Source organism: Lissotriton vulgaris, chromosome 11, assembly GCF_964263255.1.
Source record: "Lissotriton vulgaris chromosome 11, aLisVul1.2, whole genome shotgun sequence".
In the NCBI taxonomy this organism is placed as follows: domain Eukaryota; kingdom Metazoa; phylum Chordata; class Amphibia; order Caudata; family Salamandridae; genus Lissotriton; species Lissotriton vulgaris.
In genome coordinates this window covers 560,433,003-560,457,015 of record NC_141699.1, presented here as the reverse complement: position 1 = coordinate 560,457,015, position 24,013 = coordinate 560,433,003, and the positions used below count along the sequence as shown (strand labels likewise).

Genomic DNA, 24,013 nt, shown 5'->3' with positions numbered 1-24,013 from the left:
CCAGTCTTGTACTGGCACGTCTTGGTTAGTACACTGTTTGTCACGTTTAGTGTTTGTGATTTCTTTACGTTATATGTTCCTCCTCCCTATGCTCCGCCCTGCACGTGGCTTCGCCAGGGCGTTGCAGCAGACCCGATGATGACAGTTGTGTGTGAGTGAGGGCAGTTTTTTCAAACATATGAGTTTGTCACTGTTTGTAAAATTTCACTATTTGTGATTTTGTCCTCTCCACCTCTCTACGTGTGTAGTATCATATATTGAATTCACACTTTATACAGGATAGTTATAACAGCACTGTTGGCATAAAATGCGGCTGCAACCCAAGGGGGCTTTTTGCACTTGGTGCTCATGAAACAAAGAGTGACAGCGCGAGTAACAAGTGGAAAACACAGCGATGGACGCAAAGTGACAAGTGAAGAGCGATATATACAAAAACAATGGTTTGCTATCAATAAATGGAAGACAGATAATTGTTTGTGAACCAAAGTTGAGAATGCGCCGTGAGTTGCGCTGTATGATCATTCGACGGCGTTTCAAACCTATCAAGTCAGGATCATCATTAGGACCAGGTTGCCAATTTTAAACGTGATGTAAGTAAATTGTTGCAGCTTAGGTGGAGAAGTGCTGAGCAAGGCGGATGGAGTGATCTGGAATCCACATTCGTGGTGTATTAAAAGGGCCCAAAAAACGGTGGTGAGCGGAGGTGCAGGGTCGGAGCCCCGATCCACTGTGTTCTTCCTGAAGGGGTCAAGGATAGGTTATAGGCAGGGTCGGATCAACGATCCACAGCCACAGTCCCGGGGTGGGTACTTCGGTGTCGGTTTTGGCGGGCCGTGGAGTCAATCTAGAGACCGGGACCGTGGCAGTGGATCGTTGATCCGACCGATCATACAGCGCAACTCACGGCGCATTCTCAACTTTGGTTCACAAACAATTATCTGTCTTCCATTTATTGATGACGAACCATTGTTTTTGTATATATTGCTCTTCACCTTGTCATTTTACGTCCATCGCTGTGTTTTCCACCTCACCTGTCACTCGCGCCGTCACTCTTTGTTTCATGAGAACCAAGTGCACAAAGCCCCCTTGGGTTACCGCCGCATTTTTATGCCAACAGTGCTGTTATAACTGTCCTGTATAAAGTGTGAATTCAATATATGCCATGAGCACTTTTTCGAAAAAGATACCGGGAGTCTCTCCTTTCTTTGCTACCTTGTAATGTCTTATACATGCTTGTGTATTTGCCTTCCTCACTGAATCAAGTTGAGATATTGTTGCTAAAACGTATGTGAAATACTCAATCACACACAAGAGGTAGAGGTGCATGCACTGCAATGACTAGTAACAATAACAGCAGTGCCCACTATGAGGATTACATCTCTCTTTTGAAATTAGCAGCATACTTTATGAATGCCCACCTGACAACTGGCCATCGGTTTGTCCAGCTTACGATTGATGGCCTCTGCATTATCGATTTCAAATAGGTGCTGGAAGGGCTTCAATTTATCTTCCTGGGAAGTAGGAAAACCTATCATCTCGTAATTACGTCATCAATGAAGAAAATTGGTACTCGGCCATATTTGATCCAATTCATCAACAGGTAGACCTTTTATCACGCTGTGACAGGTAAAAACTGACAATGGTTCTTCAGTACAGTATTGAAATGGCAATAACTATAGGCCTGCTTTAGAGTTTGGTGGCCGTGGTACTCTGTTACAAACGTGACAGAGTACCCTGTCTGTCAAACCCTTGGGCGGCCCGCTCAAGTCTGAATCGGGCAAGATATCAATTTTCTGATGGCGGTGCCCCCGCAGGTTCTGCCACTGGAGAACATACTCTATCAGCCCAGAGGAGTAGGGTATGTCAGAGCAAGTGCATCTGACCACCTGCCAACTTTCCAGTGGACAGTGTGATGCCCTGTTTGTCTGTCTGTCACTGCCAAGTAAAACCTGTTGATCACGCCCAGTTAAAAAACAATGACCCTCCACAGTCTATGGAAAAACTCCCAGGGTCTGCGGGAGATTCGTTTTTGTTAGAAACAAACTTTTCCTTTGGAAGTTTGTTTCTGGAAAAAAAAAGTTGGTGCCTGGATGCCTTAAAGTTGGCAGGCGCACCACATTTTTAGTCTCTTTACAGGAGCCACCATGGTGTTCAAGTCGGTCAACCCCAAAGTGTAATTATTCTACTTTTGTATAAAAATCCACTTCTGCCATCTATACAAATGGTTGCACACACTATTGAATCAAAACTAAAAGACTTTTGGTAGGGTTGTGTGTTTCTTAAGGAAAGAATGCTGCAATTTACAACCCTCATTGTTCCATAATTAACAACCTACCAATACTCTTCAAGGTATCTTTGGATTCAGTTATGTTTGTTTGCTTCCTACAGAGCACAATTCCTATTTTTGGAACACTACAATTAAGATCAACAGAAAACAAAGCAATGTTTTTTCCAAAGAAATTCAGAATTTATCAAACGGGTAAAAAATGCCCATGATAACAAATATCCTCATGGTCTACTTCTTTCACAAGCAACCCATTTTAGTGTATGTTTTAAAGTACTTGAATTTTTTTACACTCACCTAGCACAGTAAATATATTTTGTGCACTGCGAATGCTGAAGGCCATCATCACAAATACAACAATATATCACACTTGTCATTACAGGTGTATTAGGCCACATTTGCAGAAAAAGATTTATATACACTTGTGCGCTGCTGTTGTAGACCATACATATCCACTGCATGTGTAACAGGTCATTTACACCTACATAGGCTCCTAAATAACAAACACTTGTACCCTGGATGATAGTCTGAGACTGATTGTGTGCATCAATCCACCTAGCACCATTTGCAACATAGTCCTATTTCAATGATACAGCCATAACATTAACATCTTTGTTAGGAGTGTGCTACGTATGGTTTGTGCTCCTTTATGACACAGGGACGCTACACACTTGTTAGCAAATATGTAATGAGCTGCGATCAGCATCTTGTGTGACAAACTGGTTTCCATAACCCTGTCAGGGACTTAGCAAATGGTCTAAAAAAATGGTTATTTTCACGTCCAAATGTAACTGATTAAAAAATATATTCCCTTCTTGCTCGACAGGGCATTGCCAAAGGATCTTTCACCAAGAACCCATGGAGGCATAGCGGTGTTACATAGTGCCATGCATAGATGAACCAGAGTTCAAGGATGTCTTTGAGGAGTAGCCAGGTCCTACATCCGCTCCTCCTGGCTTGCTCTTTAGTACACTTGGCAATGCCCCTGCAAACCATGGGCCGAGCATCTACAAATATAGCAGCATAAACAACAAGCAAACCCGGCTGTCAAACCTTGTTTACTTTCTGTAGCTTTCAAACCTCACCCTGCCCTTAGGCCGTCAGCAGTGAAGAGGATGCTGTTGAGAAGTTGAGGGTGAGACAAGGGGCCACCACAGTCAGAGGCCTAATGCAGGCCCCAGCGGCGGCCTTCAGGTGCCGCCACCCAGCAGTAAACCTATGAATATCTATAATATACTGGAGTCTTCACAAACTGCTGGAAAGGGGGCCCATCATTTGTGTCACGGCACTGAAATAGGTGATGACACGGTGGTTACATGGGGAGTCATGTCACTTTTGTTACCCGTAGCATTTTGTGAATTGACGCCCCTGTCCGCATTACAGTACACTCGGGATTCTGCCATCCCCAGTCAAGTAGGAGAGCTGGGCAGGTATCAATTACAAAAAAACGTAACAGCTGTGCAGTTAGGGGCTCTGACAAGGTAGATTAGCTATTCACATTTTTAAAAGAAATGTTATGATAGCACCTCAGGCGGGAAAGGGACAGTTCCGGACAGGCAGGGATGTTTACCTATTTAATGGTCAGTCAATGAGCACACAAGGCCACGTGAAGGGTTTGAGCGTTACATGGCGGAGTGTGGCGACACACTGGCTAAGGGCTGCCAGAGACTTCGACGTTCGAAAGTCGGCCTTGCTCCCTCCCAGCCGTGCTCGGTTAAGAGTGACAGGCCGCCATTCATGCTGATAGCACCGAGCCCGGGCTCAGGAAACCTCCAGGCTGCCGATGCTGCGCGGACTCCACAGGCCTCCTTGCTTTCTTTCCAAGGCTCCTTTCAAAGTCCATTTGCGCTGGCCTTGCTGTCCTGAGAAGCTGCTAATTTGGCCTGTGAATAAAAAAAGCAAACATTTTAATTTATCAAAAGCAGAAATATTAAATTTAAAAGTTTTTTAAAACACTTTTTACTTTCCCTGCTATCCCACAAGGGCAGAGGCCTTCAAACATTTTTGTTTTGAGCCTCCCTGACGAAAATGTTGTGAAGTAGGGCCCTCCATCAAACATTATTGGCAAAATATGGTGCAGTGGGTGTGGCAAGGCTGAGCGCAGAGGGCGCGGCGTATGAGATTATTCCAGAGGTACTTTTCTGTAGCTCAAATTCTGCACTAAATGTGAACATTATAGAGAGAAAATGTGTCATACAAAACAAAAACATCTACTCACATAATTAGGATGTTGTTAGCCCCTCCTTCTGGGCCTCGATGCAACTGCACCTGATGCACTACTGATAGCTGCAGCCCTGAGAAGCAGGCTGCCTCTCTACCGCTGCTTTCACCACTATGCCAGACTATCCTCTGTCACCTTCGGGAAAAAAATGAGCTCCCACCTCTTTTGCAGCAAGGGTTCCCACAGCTCTAATGCTAGCAAGGCTGCATGATTCTTTTGGAAAATAAGACATTCATGATTGTGATGCATGGGCCCCTACCCCTGGGATCCAGTGCCACTTCCCCTGCTCCACTAATGATGGGTGCTGCCTTGCGAACCGGGCAGTCTCCTCTGTTCCTTGTTAAAAACATTGGCCCGATCTTGTGCAATATCCCTTCTGGCATCTCTCTGAGACCCAAGATAATCTGTCTCCTCTGCTTCAATATTCACACCTCCCGAGTCATTGGTACAAGTCCAAAACGGTAAGAGTCCACTGGGCCCTAAAGAAAACCAGGAAGAATAGTAAAACAGCAATATTTGGGGTTTAGCTAGCCCCTCACACCCCTAGCCTCAGTGCCATTGCACCTGCAGCACCAATACCTACAGCCCTACGAATCAGGCTGCATCCACTGCTCACTCCAAAGAGAGATATTACTCCTAAGCCTGAGGCTCAAAGTAGGTTATCTGCCCCTTTGTGTAAATACAAAAAGGACAGAAAAGCCCCACATCTTGCTCCCCCCCTACTCTCTGCCCCCATGCTTGGGATCTGTTCCTTGTGCAACAGGGGCAACCAGGGCCACAATACTAGCAAGGAAAATGGCCTTGACTACACATTTAGCTAGTAAGACAGCCATAGTTGAGGTATAGTTCATCTGCACACCCATGGTCCCAGTGCCACTGCCCCTGCTACACTAATGGTAGTGCTGTCCCTCTCATAAAATCAGCCCTCATACATTGCCATCTTCCTCATGTCATCTCTCTGCGAAAGACCTGTCTCTGTCCATTTGTAGATTGAAAAATTATCCCCCAGATAACACCTCTCCTATGGGCCACGTCCTTGACATTATCCATAGATCTCGCTCCTTTTCTCTTTTTCTTGGGTCATTACTTTGAGACCCCAGTGGCCTGGATGATCAGGGCTGTGCTTCTGAATGCAACTCTTTTGGCAGCCCTTTAACTTACCTGAAAAGACCTATGTATGTCGAAGTGAGCAGGATCAATGGGGACGAATGTGTCTGTGTTTTTTTTAATTTCAATAAATCAGTTCCCATACTTTACGTTAAAAGAAGAAACAATCGTGCCTGAATGGTTAATGTGGACCTTGGGGTGCCTCTGGGTGAAAGTGAAAGGGGAGGGGATGGGGCTATCGTGTTGTGAAGTCAAAGGTGCAGCAGAGAGTTAAAGAAAAATATAGACCTTCTCAACAAGGGGCTTGCTACCTGAAAATAATGTAAATGCGTGCAATTGGTTAATCATCAAATGTAAGGGCTGTTTGAGACCCAGTATAAGCCTTAATTAATGGTGCCACTTGAAGTTTCATGATGACAAGTGGCATAAGGGTGTTAAGTTCTGGCAGAAAAGTGTCCTTTTTAATGGATACTCATAAGAATGATTGTACTAGTTACAGTTACCTATCACTAAATATATGCCTTGAAAGCACTTGCTTTATCTTAAACACGATTCCCAGAGCCACCAGAGTCGTGCGATTCTGCTGCTTTTTCACATAATTGTGGAATCACCACATTTGCCACTTAATCGTTCATCTGGTGCATAAGGTGCAGATTTCAACAAAAAAATGTGTTTCTAGCTCAAAGAGATTAAAAGTGCACAGAGGAAGGTCATTCACAAAGGTTAACTGGCCACCTTTCTTTGCTTACATTGTATTTTGTTGTAAAACTGCTACTAATGAGGTGAAATATTTTCCCAAACATATTATTGCAGGGCGTAAAAAGTAAAACATTAAGAAGTCATACTATCAAAAAATGTGTCACAGTAACTGGCACCAACTTTATTTTCTTTATTCATCAACAGGTTTGTTGACCATCTTGATGTGGAGAGGGCACATGTCCCAAAGTTGGGTGGAACTAAGGTCCCTGTGCCCCTCTTCGCGGATGATACCCTCATCCTGTCAAGAACTCCCTTCTGGGCTCCAACTCCTCTTAAACAAGTTTTAGGACTTTTGGGCGTCAAGTGGTTTGGAATTCAACTCTCAGAAGACCAAGCTCATGACCTTTAGACCCCATAGAAATTCAAGTTGGCCACTTGCAATCAGTCTCGATCTTTGACGACCTTGGGGTTAGGATGGCTAGCTCCCTTTCCTGGGCGCCTCAGGTTCTCAAAAGCAGCCGGATTATTCCTCACCCCTAGGCTAGCATTTTAAAAATGCACAAAATTATCAGTCAGGCTGCAGGTTTAAGAAGCAAAATGCAAACAGCAGCCCGTTATATCGCTGAGCTACGGGGACATTCAAATACCAACTCGCTGAAATAAAAAGAGTTTAAGTTCCTTAACCCCTTGTGTGCTCATGACAAGACCAGGCCGTCATGAGTCACAGTTGAGCTGTGCTCATGACACCCTGGTCTCGTCATAACGCCGCTGCTCTGCCCACGCGCGGTTAATTCCCCGCCTGTGCGGGAAAATTGATGAGTGGAAGGGGTCGTGACGAGACCAGGCCATCAGGAGCACAGCTCCACTGTGACTCATGACGGCCTGGTTTTGTCACGAGCACCGCAGAGCAATGCGCTCACCGTACCGTGGGGGAATTAGCCCCGCATCGAAGGGGCTAAATCCTTGCTCAAACTCCCCTAGTCCACTCTCACTTTTCCAATTATCTTTGATACTGCCCACAAAAGCATCTTGCTGTCTTAAGCCCCCTTCTTTATTGGACCAGACTTTGGCCCAGGCAAGATTTGGACTTGTACAAAAGGAATATCCTTTAGGAGCCTTGATACAGGCAACAAGATGGATTAGTTACTTACCTGTAATCCTAGTTCTCTTCTAGGGGTATCCTCATCAAAGTCATAAGCATTAGAATATTCCCGCCCATGCGCGGGACCCCGGAAACACTATATTACATGTGCCCCACACATATATATATAAATAAGCAATTGCAGCCTGCTGTAAAGAATTTCCGCCATACATGAAAAATATGCATTAGAAACAGGAGAAAACAACAACATTTGTTTAGAAACTGTTTTAATGCTCAGCAAACAGTAGAAATTCTCATAAATCACTGAAAGCATAGGAAGCTACCAAGCTGTATTGCAAATACCCAGTCTAAAAAGACAGAAAATCTAACCTGTAGCTGAATAGCAAAAAAAATGACACTGTGCCTTTAAGGCACTCTTGACCCGTAGCTTCCCATCATGCCTCAGGGGTGACAGTTAGGTCAGTTGTTCTTTGCGGAGACTGAAAAAAACATGGAACAAAGAGGTTAACAATATCTCCAAAGTATAGTAGTCCTTTGCCCAGGGAGGCGGGAGGGTTGCTTATGACTTTGATGAGGATACCCCTGGAAGAGAACTAGGATTACAGGTAAGCAACTAATCCTTCTCTTCCAGGGGATCCTCATCAATAGTCAAAAGCATTAGAATAGAATAGCGAGCCTCACCTCATCTCCCTGCGGTCAAAGGAGAACACAGAAAACGTGATCAGTAAGCTTAGAAAAACCAAGCTAGGATAGAGCAAAAACTATCCAAACAGATTCCTCAAGGAGGCTTGGCCTTCTTGAGCATCAGCCCTGGACTCAGATTCTAGGCAGTAGTGCCTCGTAAAGGTATGAATTGATTTCCAGGTGGCAGTTTTGCAAATCTCTGACATTGGGACGTCATGTAAGAAAGCAACTGTGGCCGCTTTACCCCTAGTGGAATGTGCTTTAGGAGGCAAAGGTAAGGGCCTTTTCGCAAGCTGGTAAGCTAAGGTGATACAGGAAACAATCCATCTCGAAATGGATCTCTTAGCGACTGGGAAGCCTGTTCTCATGGCGCCATAATTGACAAATAACTGATCTGTCTTCCTTATGCCCTTGGTACTTTCTAGGTAGAACTTAAGCAACATCTTGAGGTCTAAGGAATGAAGCGACCGCTCCGCCGGGGTCACTGGATTAGGGAAAAAAGATGACAGGGAAATAGACTGATTGATATGAAAATCGGACACCACCTTAGGGAGAAAAGAAGGATGCGCCCTCAAAACTACTCTGTTATGGTGGAAAACAGTGTAAGGCTCATTAGTACACAGTGTTTGGATCTCGCTTACTCTGCGCGCTGATGTAATGGCTACCAGAAAATCGCACCTTCCAAGACAAATGCTGCAAGGAAGCTCAATAAATTGGCTCAAAAGGTGGGCCCATCAATTTAGATAACACCAGGTTCAACTCCCACGGAGGAGAAGGCATTTCGAACAGGGGGAAACACTTTCTTCAACCCCTGCAAGAAGTCCTTGACCACCTGCATTTGAAAAAAGGAGGGCTGACTAGGCGAATTCCTGTATGCCGTAATGGCAGATAAATGCACTCTGATAAAAGCATACTTTAGACCAGATCTTGATAAGTACAGAAGGTAAGGGAGAAGGACATCCTCCTGCCCCTTCGTAGGATCAAGGTGATGTTCTCTACATTAAAGAAAAAAACGCTTCCACTTAAATGCGTATGACGCTCTTGTGGAGGGCCTTTTTGCTTCCTTCAAAATATGCATGCAATCAGGAGGCAGTTTCAAATGTCCATATTGCAGAACCTCAGTAGCCATGCTATCAAGTTCAGGGAGGGAAGGTCGGGATGAAGAATCCTCCCGCCCATCTTGGTCAGCAGGTCCGGCCTGCAAGGTAGTCTCCAGTGTGGAAGTATCTGCAGATGAAGAAGGTCCGGGTACCACCACTGCCGTGGCCAGTCCGGAGTTATCAGGATCATGGTCATACTGGATCTGAGTAGCTTGGACACCACCTTCGGGATCAGGGGCAGAGGAGGAAAAGCTTAGGCAAATGTCCCTTACCAGTCCATCAAAAGCGCATTCCCTCTCGGCCCTGGACGGCGGAATCTGGACGCGAAGGCGTGGCATTTTGTGTTTTCGTCGTCTGCGAATAGGTCTATTTCCGGACGACCCCAACGATGGAAACGGTCCGCCACCACCTCGTCGTGTAGCACCCAGTCTGGCTGATCTTCGAAGTGTCTGCTGAGTGTGTCTGCTTTGACATTTAGCTCCGATGGAAGATGCACTGCCACCACTGAGAGCTTCCGGGCGAGAAGCCAGTGCCAGATCGCCTGTGACTCCAGGGAGACAGGACGCGACCGAGTTCCACCCTGTTTGTTCAGGTAGAACATGGTTGTCGTGTTGTCGGTCTGGACCAGGACTGAATCGGACTCGATTGCTGGCAGGAAAGCTTTCAGAGCCAGATGGACCGCTCGGAGCTCCAGCATATTGATGTGGTGGGACTGTTTTTTTGCCGACCACCATCCTTGTATTTGAAGGCACCCCATGTGTGCCCCCCAGCCTTGCAGAGACGCATCTGTCACCACCAATTGCATTGGAAGTGGCTGGTGAAAGGGGACTCCCATCATCAGATTCTGCTGCTGAGTCCACCATGAGAATGAGGATCTCGCCGTCCGGGAGAGAGATATCTGATCTTCCCAGCGACCTGTTGACTACTCCCACTGGTCCTCCAGAGTCTACTGCAAAGGACGCATCCTCAGCCTGGCACTGGGGATGAGAAAAATGCAGGATGCCATGGATCCTAGCAGGGATGCCACCTGCCAGACTGTCGGCTTCTGCACCTGGAGCAGAATTCTGCACCTCTGTCGCATTGAAGACAGTCTCTCCTCCGAAGGATACGCTCTTCCCACTCTTGTGTCCAGAACGGAGCCGAGGTAGTGAATGTTCTGGGTGGGATGCTGCACTGACTTCTCCATGTTGACATGAAGGCAGAGATTGGGCAGCTGTTGCAGACAGGTCTGGAAGTCGTGTCTCACTTGCAGCGGGGATGGACCTTTCAACAGCCAGTCGTCTAGGTATGGATAGACGAAGAGCCCTTTTTTGTGAAGAAAAGCTGCCACCACTGCCATGCATTTGGTGAAGACTCGCGGAGCCGACTTGAGACCAAAAGGCAGGACCTTGTATTGATAATGTTTGTGGCTGACCACAAACCGCAGGTACTTGCGATGATGTTTTGCAATGGAAATGTGTACTTGCAGATGTGGACATATTTGGTGAAGGGCCGACATGCGAAACTTCTCCTTGACTATGACCTTATTCAGAAGTCGAAGGTCCAAGATCGGTCGAAACTTGTCCTCCTGATCTTTTTTGGGGACAAGAAAGTACCTGGAGTAAACTCCTTTTCCTCTTTGAGAGGGAGGAACCTCTTCTATCGCCTGCTTTTGAAGAAGAGCTCTCACCTCTTTTCGAAGCAGGTTCAACTGATGAGGACGAGACATTTTCGGTGGTATATCCTTTGGAAACGCACCGAAACGTAGCGCGTATCCATTGCGTAGTAAATTCAGCACCCAGCGATCTCTTGTGATGCTGGTCCACTCTGCCAGATGTTGTGAAGCACTTCCTCCCACTGGAGTGGGCAACTGCGGTGGAGTAAGCCACTGCTCATTACTTTCCTCCCGCACTCGCTGTGGTAGAGGACTGCTGTTGGTGACCACCTCTACCTCTGTTGGACTTTCCTCCTCGAAACGGGGTTTTCCCTTGGTTCTTGTTCTGGGACCACTGAGGGGTTTGAACCCTCTGTTGAGGCCCCTTGCGCTGGTTGGATTCGTAGCGACGTTTAAATTCCTTCTTTTTCTCCAACCCGACCGCCTTGACAGTGTCCAACTCGTTTTTCATCCTACTCATCTCCTCATCTCATGTGCCTGCCTAAGAGAGAAGAGCCAGAGAATGGGAGGTTCAAGATTCTCTGCTGTGCATTTGGCTTTAGTCCTGTCAATCTTAACCAGGACGACCTCCTGGCACATAACCCATGCGCGTAAAAGTGCGCTGAGAGCACTGCACCATCTGCCGCTGTGCTCATCATTTGATTAGCCACCAAAGATCCCTCTGTGACTATTTCGCTGAAATCCTTTTGGTCTTCCTTTGGGAGCTTTGTTTTGAAATGCTCCAAAGAGTCCCAGAGAGCTTGGTCATAATGTCCAAGCAACGCGGCCGCGCTGGAGACCTTAAGGGATGCAGCAGCAGAAGTGCAGGCCCTTCGACCCCACGAGTCCTGGAACCTGCTCTCTTTGTCTGGCGGAACAGAGGAAGTGGCTGATACCGCATGTGTCTCTTTGCTGCCGCCACGATGACTGAGTCTGCAGGAGGATCCAACTTGACAAAGACCGGATCCGAGGTAGACGGCTTATATTTCTTTAAGATGCGAGCCGGCACCGTTTTTTATGGTTGCGGGAGTTGAAAAAGTGTCCATGACAGGGTCAAGGATCCCGGGAACCAATGGGAGCAACGGCCGAGATGTAGTCTTCTGATGGAGAGTCTCAAAAATCACTGTTGTCGTGACTTGGAGGACAGACATCTCAATATTGAACTTCTGAGCACCTCTCTACAGAACCTCATGGTATGTGTTAATCTCATCTATGGGAGAGACACTGGAAATCGGGCTGTCCGATAGTATAGGGGAGTAATCCCTCCTGGAGGACCAGGTAGAGGAAGTCGAGGAAGTAGATGGTGTTCTCCTACTTCGTCGGTGTGCACTGCGCCTCCTTTCCCGAGATTTGACTGCGCGTTCTTCACGCTTCGGAGAACGCGATCTATAGTGCCTTCTCACAGGGAACCCCTCGTGCCTGTGCCTGGGAGAGCTCACTCTGTCCACTTCGTCCACCAGTCTCTGAAGAGGAGATCTATGAACCGGACTGGCATACTCCTGAATTCGCCTTGTTGTCCATGTGTCTTGCTAGTGACTTAAGGGCAGCTGCCATCTCGGAGACAACTGAACCGCAGCAGGGGCCTCTTTTAGCCTTGAAGGAGACTTGCAGACATGGGCATCCGCTACCGGAGTGGCCGATCTTGAAGAAGCCCTCCTAGAAGAGTGAGAGGATGAATGGCGAGAGGCTGACTCCGTCACCAGGACCACCGATCCATCCCCAGACCTCACCGAGGTCTGGAGTCCATGCAGGTTCGACGTCGAGAGCACGCTCGACGTCGAACCTGCACAGACTCCAGACGTCGATCTAGGTTCCTGTCGTCTGCTCGACGTCGAACGACGGCGACCGGTGCTGATGAGATGTAGGTGAGTGCTGCCTCGACGTCGAAATGGCCATGAGATGCCGACGACGGAGGGTCTCTGTCTCTTGACGCCGAGCGTCATCTAGACGACGGTGGAGCGGTGTTTAATCTCGACGTCGAAGGTCTGCGAGACGACGGCGGAGGGGTTTTTCTCGCTGTCGAGACGACGGCGGAGACCTCATCCTCTACGCCGAACGTCGCCGAGTTGACAACGGCGGAGGGGTCCTTGCTCTCAACGCCGATCGCTGATGGGACTGCGATGACAGAAGTGACCCTCGACGCCGATCGTCGCCGAGTTGACGACGGCGGAGGGGTCTTGCTCCTCGACGCCAATCGTCGCCAAGTTGACGACGGCGGATAGGTGACACTCATCGACGGCGATCGTCGTCCAGATGACGACGGCGGTGGGTCTCTGCTCCTCGACGCTGATCGTCGCCGGGTTGACGACGACGGAGGAGTCTTGTCCGTTGACGCCGAACGTCGCCAGGTTGACGACGGCGGAGGATCCAGAATCTTCGACGTCGACTGTGTACCGTTTCTCGACGGCGAGCCCGCTGTCGAAGGTGTTTTCTTAGATAAATAACCCAACTGAAGATCTTTTCTCACCGGCGAGCTTGACGCTGAAGCTGAAGGACACGAGGACTTGCTTCTAGAAGGTGCTCTAGACCTCTTGGAGCCCTTCCTTACCGGACACCTTCCTCTAGATGATTTACTTGCCAGGCCATACAGGCAAATTCTTTCCCTGTCCTTTAATGTTTTACTGGACAGGCTCTGGCAGAGAGGACAGGTCTTAGGATTATGATCCTCAGGTAGACAAAGAATACAGACCTCATGAGCGTCTGTTTTGGCTTTCTTCTTACCACAAGAAGGGCAAGAGTCAAAAAGAGATGGCATTTTAGGATGTTAAAAATGGCCAAATCGGTCTAAAAAAGACAGCTTCTTACTTCTACAGATGAAAAACGTCGAAGTAAGGAATAAAAGTTGTAAAAATGAAGAGAATTTCTGACAGAAATCAGAAAAGAGTGGAGCTGTGTTGCCAGGATCCTTCCTGAAGGAGCCGGAAAGAACAACTGACCTAACTGTCACCCCTGAGGCATGATGGGAAGCTGGGGGTCAGGAGTGCTTTAAAGGCACGGTGTCAGTTTATTACTATGCAGCTACAGGTTAGCTTTTCAGTCTTTTTAGACTGGGTATTTGCAATGCAGCCTGGGAGCTTCCTATGCTTTAAGTGATTTATGAGAATTTCTACTGTTTGCTGAGCATTAAAACAGTTTCTAAACAAATTCTGTTGTTGTTTCTCCTGTTTCTAATGCATATTTTTCATGTATGGTGGAAATTCTTTACAGCATGACTCAGCTCTGGTGTTTATTAGGCTGCAATTGCTTATATATATATATATATCTATATATATATCTATCTATCTATCTATCTATATATATATATATATATATATATATATATATATATGTGGGGCACATATAATATAGTGTTTCCGGGGCCCCGCGCATGGGCGGGAATATTCTAATGCTTATGACTTTGATGAGGATCCCCTGGAAGAGAATAAGTGGTTCAATCATTTTAAAGACTGGTCCGTAAAACTGGGTTGTTGCTCCATTTATATCTCTCCAAAAAGTATCACCTCCAATTCTAAGGCTATCTTAAAGACAGCTTACTGAAATATCATAGTGGACAAGTGGCACCACTCAACTAATCTTGGCTCCGTGTCACTTCTATGTCTGTCCTGTAAACCTGTTACTAACTTGAGGGTTATCTCGATGAAATTACCTCACCAATGGCGAAAAGCCAATATGTCAAATTCTGTTTTGGCATTCTGCCTTCGGGGACTTTACCAGTAACTGGTTGCAGGATCGTTCTATGATGCCAGCTTGCAAACTATGTGGCTTCAAGCGTGAGGACATTGTCCACTTTATGTTCTTTTGCCCACTTTATCTGCACCCTTGTCGCCAGTGGATCCACCCCCTGTGGCTCAACTTGGGTATTGACTGATTTCAGGTGACCTGTAGGATCTATACAACTGATCTTTCAAGGTTTATTGTATTTGCCATCAGCAGATAGCTCCTGGCAGCCTGGTCTATATGATCCAGGCACTTCCTAATAGATCCCAAGTGTCCATTTTAATTTCTAGGGTTATATTTGTTTAGTGCATATATCCAGGGAATAATGCCGGGTATCCTGCTGAACTCGAATACTATACCCTTGAACATAATTGACCCCAAAATATCAGGATTTCACAGATAGGTTGATTCTCTCCTATTTATTTCTGTACATTCCCTACACCCTATCACATTGTTAAGTGCCCAGTTGAAACCCTAACCCTCCTGCCTGCGGTGGTTTTATTGGGTGCCATGCACTTTTTAAAGTGCAGTCCAAGTCCTTAGAGTTAACAGCATAACTGTACAAGCACATAGCGGACGCAGCATTGAAGTTTTTGTCCTCCACTTTTCCTTTTGTACTTGAGTTTATAACCCATCCAGGCAATGTGTACTTACTGGGCCCTGGGAGCGTATCCCCCAACTAGGTTGAGAATAGTTTTATACTGCTCTGAAATGCTTTGAATACATTGGAGTGACAATTACAAAATGATTTTAATTTCTGTGTGCCCTGTTCCTATTAACCATGCAATCACTGTTTTATGCTAATATGTCACTATGCACCTAATCCTAAAGCCCTTCCCCCCTTTTTTGTCTACTGTTGCAATTTACTCCTGTAATCTGTGCGTTTTCATCACTGTGATATCTATTGACTCATGTCTGCCACCAAATTTTTGTTCTGTATTTATCTTATACTTTTATGGCTTATGGCTGAAATACACTTTTACTACTTCTATGTGCCGCATTATGCCGCCTAGTTTGCCTTTTCTTGCTGCATAATTTTGTCAACCCTGCCGCATATAATTTGGCACTCCCCTGCCATATAATTCCAGTGGCCCTGACTAAAACATTCTGTAGCAGCCTATCTTATACTGTGTGTAATACAGTTTAAAAATAATTATTTATATATGTACATTCACAGTGCTTTCTTGTTACAGGCTAGGACCTCGTAGCACTACATAAACACACAAGCCCCTTTTCCCCACTGCGTCCAATTCTGTGACTTTCTGGACTCACACACAAACATCTGCTGGGATTGCATTAGCCAACTGAGGTATCATAAGTATTATGTTGTAATTATTTTTCATTATAGGTGTGTGTTATTTTATCTGCAGTTACCTGAAAGTGAAAAAAAGAACAAAATATTTCCAGAATATATATATATTTTTTAATAATGTCTGTGACACTGCCATGCACTTCACAAGCTGCTTGCATATGAAGACAGCCTCGAAACGCGGTAAATAAACAAATTCGCTCGTCTAGGCCATTTTAATTTTCAAGTTCTTATGAGGCATTTACACCCCCTGGGAATACAGCCACGAACCCTAGGAGGGGACACACCCCACAGTTTGAAAACATCTGTACTAGGGCCTTGCCCTCTTCCAACAGTCCCAATATTTAAAAAAAAAAATAAAGAGAAACACTAGTAATTTCTGCCTGTGCACTATGAAATAATTATACATTAAACTTGTGTGCATCATTTGTTTTGTATGGCCAAATTCCCACCTGCATAGGGTGCAAAATCCTGCTCACCTTGTTGTATTCTTGAAGCGACCTATATAATGTTCTCTCCAAAAGCTTGGAAACAATAGCAGTTGTGAAAACAGGGTGGTGTTCTGGGTCTGACTGGAACACAGAATAGTCCAGGGCTCCAAAATAAAAGTGGACCCACTAGTGAATTAAATACTTGACAAAGTGCCCCATGCTTGCAACATGGGACAGTTTGTAACTTGTAAAAAGCTATATAACCGTCACACATGCTCTAATCACTTCACACCTAGATTATTCCAATAGCATGTATGCGGGAGCCTTAGCACATTTGATTAAGCGGATTCAGACTGTGCAGAATGCCACAGCTAGGCTGATATGCAACATCCCTTATCGCTACTCAATCGCCCCATATTTGGTGAAACTGCACTGGCTGCCAGTTACCTACCGCATCCAAATTAAATCGTTGGTCCTGGCCTTCAGGGCCCTCAACGGCCTTGGCTCGGCCTATCTCAGAGGCAGGTTAAAGCCCGTTCAGTTTACCCGAGCTCTCAGATCATCTTCGCCTTCTCCGCTCTCTTGCTGTGGTGACTTCTAAATTGTGGAACAGCCTTCCACCGGGCCTACGGCTGACCACATCTGAAACATTGTTCCGAAGCAATCTGAAAACCTGGTTGTTTTCCAACTACTAGCCGCGCCTGACATTTACGCTGCCCCCTGTCCGTAGCACCGGGACACCCCCGTTGGGGGTAGCCGTGCGCTTTATAAGCTGCTAAATAAAAAAAATATATGAGTGTTTTGCAATGTATGAAAGACTAGATGTATTTGAGCTTGCGGTAGGCAATGTTTGTTAATATAAGGGTAATCAACAGTAAAAATCATCCCAACAGACCAAAAAACAGGTCCACAAACAGCCGAAATACAAACCCAAACACTGAGCTGTGAGACCAGCTAGTCGGACACTGCCTGATTCCCCTATAGGTCTGACTGAACCTGGTCGTAATTAGACAGAAAATCAGAGTATACATGTGATTGTTTTCAATAAAGGTTTTACAAATGGGAATTTAAAAGAGAAGATTTTGTTTCAGGGAACACTAACAAATTTATTGTAGTCTGCATCTGCACATTAAGTACTAGCTAAAGAGTTTTCAATATTTTTGCAGCAATTATGTCAACGAGGAGCCAGAAGGCAGCTTTTTGCCACCCAAAAATTAAATATGTGAAATATGTGTTCATTCTTGGATTTGAAATGAGTTCTCTGCAATACTGTGGGCAAATGAAAAGGTGCTGGACGAGTTAGAGAAGATCAATGGAGATCTTAAACCCTCTTTGATATCTCAATGTTGTGTTGAAAAAAGTCAGCAAGTTCTCTGCATTTATCCATTGAGTTAGGCAAATTGTAAGGTTGGTTCAGAGTTTAGAAAGAGCTGAAAGAATAGGGGTAAGAATAATGGAAGCTCAAAATAGAGCAATATAGTAATTAGATTTTGCTTTTGCCACAAAGCTATTACTGATGGATTGTAATCTGGATACCTAATGCGCTCTAATGACCGAGCTTGTGTTTTTTGGCGATCTTACAGTTTCTGTGAACCAGCTCTTCTTCAATTTTAATGGATTCTTTTGAAGAGATTTAAGAGGTGCTAGATGGTTTAACGTTGTGTTAATTCTATTGTTAAGACCATACAGCAGAACATAGAGTGACTTATTTATTAGGTAGATGACTAAGCTTGACTGCAGACACCAATCCTTCGGAAGTAATTTTTCCCAAACAATTTCACAGAGTCCCATAAAATGTCAAAGGGATATCCATTTAGCATGAACCTTGTTGTCCACAGGCTAGAGGAAAACATATCCTTGTAGTGATGTGGAAATGTCAGGGACAAGCTGTCAAAATGGCAATGCCAATGTCAAATGGTGGTCAACGGCACTGGGGGCAGCCCAGACGCCCACCGACACTGCACGCAACCTGGGAATCATCCTTGACTTAAAGCTCTCAAGGGCCAAGCAAGTCAACGCCGTCTCCTCCTCCTGCTTCAAAACCCCGGCATGCTCCGCAAGATCTACAGATGGATCCCGACAGATACAAGAAAGACAGTCACCCAGGCCCCCGTCAGCAGCAGACTCGACTATGGAAACGCCCTCTACGCGGGAGCCTCGACCAAGCTCATCAATCGGCTACAACGCATCCAAAACGCCTCAGCACGACGACTGATCCTTGATGTACCACGATACAGCCACATCACCCCCCACCTGAGAAACCTGCACTGGCTCCCCGTCAACAAGAGGATAACCTTCAAGCTCCACATCCACGCACACACGGCACTCCACAAGACAGGCCCAGCCTACCTCAACAGACGGCTCTCCTTCTACACCCCCAACCACCAGCTACGCTCCGCCGACCTCTCACTCGCCACCGTCCCGCACATCCGAAGAACAACCACCGGCAGGAGATCCTTCTCCCACCTCGCCGCCAAGACATAGAACACCCTCCCACTGAGCCTACGACAGACCCAAGACCTGCTGATCTTCAGGAGGATACTGAAGACCTGGTTGTTCGATCAGTAGCCCACCCCCGACTCCCCCCCCCCGGCACCTTGAGACCCTCGCGGGTATGTAGTGCGCTTAACAAATGACTGATTGATTGATGAAAATCTGCCAACACAACTTTGTGAAGACTTGCTCTAGCTCTGCTAAAACAATGGATGCTACAGAAGTAGTTTGTGGAAGACAACGTAGTAAAATGAGGTTCTGATTTCTGCATTCCCTTATCTTCTCGGCAGATAAAGCAAGGCATAATAAGCTATTTATCTTTAACCATCTTCTTGAAATAGAATGCTCTCTTGTAACAGATACATGTTTGGAAAGGCATATGCCAACCTTATTGGATTTAACACTTATGAGTCTCTAGTTATGGGACAACAGTTATGGGACAACAATTTATCATCATAAATAAAATCAGAAAACGCGTTACTTGTTATGGCAAGAGAAAGATAATTATTACATTGTATAACTTACTTTCCCAAATTGGTGTCTTATTTCCATGAATTATTAACAACCACAGGGGCTGTCCAACACCCCGAACAGTCAATTAATTCGATGTATCCATACGCCGCAACTTATTTGACTACGCAGCAAACGTAGCCTTTAGTGGCAAGTACTCAAATGCATCGAATTAGCATGTTATTTAGAAGCTTTTTCGTTGAAGAGCTTTGGCTTTCATTGCCTGCTCTATTTCGTGTTTGCCGCTAGCATTTATATATTTCAGGTTTCTACACTTAGTTTAAGCAATTTTGACCATTTCTATATTTACCTGTGTGGATAACTGATTTGTTTCTGTGAAGCAGTACGCTACATACATTGCGTAACTGCTTGTTGGCCCTGTAGCTTTCCTGGGCCCCCATTCATTTTCCATGACAGTAATCATGTATTTGCTTGTTAAAATACGGCTAAAGAAACGTTTTAGTGAATTAATATTGCGTGCTTTATGGTTTGCAACGTCTTGAGCGCAGAAACTTAAGGCTGGTTGTTTTCTTTGTAGCCAATTAAAAGGGTGTTCAGCTTGGATGAAGTTTGATACCACTGACAAGACTCCATTACGTTTTTACGACGCAGTGTGTCTTCACGCGTCAGTGCCAGTAAGTTTTTCCACCTTGGCTCATTCTGAATTTGAGCTTTACGTTTCAAGTTTATCATATTAACATTACTCCTTTTGTTGCAGTAATTTTTTGAATTCCTGCGGATGACCATAATGAACTATTGGTCCTAACGATTTTATACAGGTGATTACACCTAGTTATTTTTTTAGGTGATGGATTGATAATCCCCTTTTTTATGCATACTGAGGTTGGTGCCGGCTTTCTTTACTTGTTCCTGACCGCCTTGTCACCCAGTGTCACCTTTTATTTCCCTTTGAAGTCTTTTCTTTCGAAGAAGCCTACTGATAGTGACATTGTTAACAGAATAAAACAATCTACAGATTAAATTATATTGTTTATTGCACAGATACACAACGCTCAAGTAAACTGAGAGTCCTGAAGATGACCGCACAATAATATAGCGGTTGAAACGCCATCCACGCTTTTTTGTGGCCAAGATTGAATCAAGGACACATTATTTATGTTTGTGTGGTTCCTTTACCGCAATGTTTAATGGTTTCGTTTGCCACATGTCTGGTTTGTGATTTATTTTTTGTATACCAGCACTTTTGTCTTGAGCGCAATTGTTTTTAGATCAAATTTCTTTGTATTATGTTTAATAAATAATGTTTTTGTGATATTTGAAATATTGTCTGAAGGGCTTCTTCTATTACTGTCTCATTTTTCACTGACTAACTGTTTTTTTCTACTGTTTGTAAACCGATAGTTACTGTGTTGGATCATATACAGTTTTTTGTGTGATCCCTTCCCTGAACCTACTGTTTGGTGTATTATTTCCATGAATATTAAACTATCTACATCCTCAGGGATGAATAAGGATTCAAGTATATTGACTCTACAAATGCTTTGAATAACTTTCCTTACCTTTTGCAGCTACATGGAAAAAAAGGCCTCCCCATAGGCGCCTGGCTGGGCACCGTCCCCTCCAATCACAACGCTGCCATTATAGCATTGTGATTGGCTTAGGGAACTGGAAGTAGGCTGCCTGCTTCCTGTCCATGGGACCTGGCCAGTGGCTGAGACAGAGCGATCCTGGAAGGCAAGTTTTTTATTTTATTTGAAATTAAATCCCCCCCACCCCCGTGAGTCATGCCGGCCGAGACTGGGTTAGACCATACTCAATTTCGAAAGTAAGGTTGATACCTGTTAAGTACGGATCTTTAAATGTGCAGATGCTTCTAAGTAATCATGTAAGCAATGTTGTCTGTCCTATGTTTTAATTGTTACGTTTGTTGTAAAGTTATAATTATAATGCACGCCACCCACTGGCGTCGAGCAAATTATGTAATCTGACATTGTATGTGGAAAAATGCCCAAAAACAAAATAATAAAAAGTATGGCTCATTAAGAAGCCCTACAAAAATATTAAACTACCATAGAGGAATTGTTATCCATGTAGCACCACAAATCACTGCAGCAGCTTCCAAGGAGATAACACTGATCACTATTCCAAGTAAGTATTCATTATCCATACCACATGCATGCTTTAAGTAAATATATTTGTGAAGCCCAAGAGGTCATATATAACTAAAAAATAAATGTTTCCAGTGTCCAAAACTATGAGTCTCTTTTCTGATGTCTGCTAGTTCCAGAACAGGACTGTGCTCTTAAAGTGGACAGCCAGTCCGACAGCACAATGTTACTTGCCAGGGTAACCGGAAGTTGCTCACTCCTGGTTCAAACAGCATTTTGGAAATTGAAATGATGGGTGGCCTTTTCAAACAGGGCTTTACCTATTAGCAACTCATGACTCAGAGCAACAGTGCATTAAACATTATTTAATAAAGAGTTAAATCTGTCGCAAAGGCACTTCGGAGTGACGCTATTTCCTGTGGCCAAAATTAAAGCTACAAACTCATCTTTTGAAAAGTGAATGAAACCCAACTGGGTGGAATGCAATACATGTTATCATTCTCATAAATGCCTAAAAGGTTTGAACTGCAAAACAACCCTGTAATGGTCAGGATTTTTTATAAACCAGATGTTATTATTTTTGTATGATACATTTGGATTAAGATAAACAGCGTAATCATAGTGTAGAAGTTCATCTAAGAAATTGGCCAAATCTGTTGCAACACATTAACCATCCATTAGACGATAACATCACTACCAGCTCCCCAAATCTTGTGTTTCTTATGTGAGCAGCCTCTAGTCTTTTAGATGGACTCTTCTGTTTTCGCACAACTGTCCACAGTTTCCTGCCATTCGACAACAAAAGGATGGATTTCAAAAAACCAAGCAATGTCTTTCTTGCCAATTTTTGTGCCGATGCCAACCAAAGTACAATATCCAATTTCCTTCTAACACAATGCCTAATAGAGCAACATGGGGAAAAAGGTCGATGGTTCTGCCTATGATTCTGGAGAGAGCTTAACACCTTCGCCGCAGGGCTAATTCCCCCGCGGCGCTTGGGGGGAGGGGAGCGCGCGCAGCACCACGGTGGTCGCTGCATGGTGGCGCTGAGCTGATGATAAGCTGAGCTCGTCATAACTATGCCCATTTTTTAAAACGCTCGGCACCGCAGGGGAAATAGCCCCGCGTGTGAGTGCCGCGCCTGTCATGACGAGCTCAGCTCGTCATCAGCACACGGCCACCATGCCTCATGACGAGCTGAGCTCGTCATGAGCACGCAAGGAGTTAATAATTTGGAGTAGTATTGTGCTAGGGCAGAGCATTTCGAAATAACATATAAAACAAAAACACTTTCAGGATTACAGTGAAAGCGTAAAGATGGGGGAAACTTGCCAGCCCACCATAGCTTCTTGGGGGTGAAATAGACAGCATGCAAGTAATTTGGTTGTATGAGTCGCAACCGTGGCGGAATTCCAAGGTCATTTGGGGCTATTTTGTCATCTCTGGAGTCACCATTGTCCAAGGGGCTCATCCAGGCTTCCCAGCATTCTTTAAGTGCCTTAAACAAGTTGGCATGGTGCACGCCGCGCTGACTTGCTCACGGTTGGTGCAGGTAAAGGGGCCTGTGCTCTTACTTTTTTTTGATTATTGTTCCTTTTTCATACGTTTTTCCAATTTATGGCTTTTTGTTTGGTTGTAGCTATGCTCTATTGAGGGGCTTGTTTAAATACTGTCTGGCCCTTTGTTGGAGAGCAACTGGATCTCCTTCTTGATTTAAGTGGAGCATATATTAATCTTTGATGTGAGTATACACTCATTACAATTGATAAAGACCTTCTTAAGGCTCCATATATTAAATTAATTGTTTTTTGCTGCTGTGTATTGTGTTTAGTTAAGTGTTTTGCCCAACTGCGCTTGGATTCAATGCCAGTGGAGCCCACAATTCCCTTGCCGTGGACTCGTCATGAATAGGTGATTGAGTCCTTAAGGTGATTGAATCCTTAGGGTGTTTCCAGAATTGTCTAGGATGCACTTTCTTACTTTCTCTCCTTTTCACTTGGTTTTACTTGGTTTCTAAACTCAAAACGGTCTTTCTCGATACTGCTATGCTAATTTTTCTTTAAAAACGGTTTTGTTTTTACTCATTTGGCTCTCGACCGAGTCTGTGAATAATGTTGTCACTATTTCCTTGGGGGTTTTATCATCCTTGATTACCCTTTGGTGGTTCCCCTGCATTGGTGGTTGTTATTTCTTAGTCTTCTTTTCTTAACTACCATGACTTTCCTGATCTGAGTGAGGTAGTGTGGCTCACTGGTTAGAGGCGGCAGCCCCGAGAGCAGAGGACGGCCCGGGACCAGGGTTCGATTCCCGGCGCGGCAGGTTTCTGGACCAGGGTCAGCGGACTCGATAATTCTCTCGCCTCGGTGCCCACTCTGATCAGCGATCACACTCGGCAACTCTGGGCATTAGCTTGCCTCATCTTCACTAACGGCCCCACCAGACCGCCGGGGATGCCTGGTCTCACCCTGGAGATACCCATTAAGGGACCATCTCTCAGGGAAGCCAGGAAGGGTTTCGCAGCGGTCGAAGCCCCTTGGGACCCTCCGGGTAAGTAGTGCGCTATATAAATGCCTATACATTTACATTTACATTTTACATCTTATACTATGTGATGACCCCTGGACATTTATTTGATACCCCTGTATTTATGCACA

General features: G+C 45.1%; 1 protein-coding gene across 9 annotated transcripts in view; it reads right to left on the bottom strand.

Moving 5' to 3' along the window:
- Nucleotides 1–1,383: 1,383 nt before the first annotated feature.
- LETM2 (leucine zipper and EF-hand containing transmembrane protein 2) overlaps nt 1,384–24,013 on the bottom strand; it is a 309,166-nt gene continuing 286,536 nt past the window's right edge. For 7 of the 9 annotated variants that reach the window (XM_086943646.1, XM_086943640.1, XM_086943648.1 and 4 more), the window contains one exon: nt 4,035–4,167. Coding sequence is in view for 2 of the 9 variants with exons in the window: in XM_086943645.1 (XP_086799771.1) it covers nt 4,117–4,167 (51 nt within the window). In the remaining 7 variants the exon portion in view is untranslated. Of the gene's footprint in view, nt 4,168–24,013 lie in introns of all 9 variants that reach the window. The other 2 variants (XM_086943645.1, XM_086943644.1) reach the window with 2 other exon arrangements.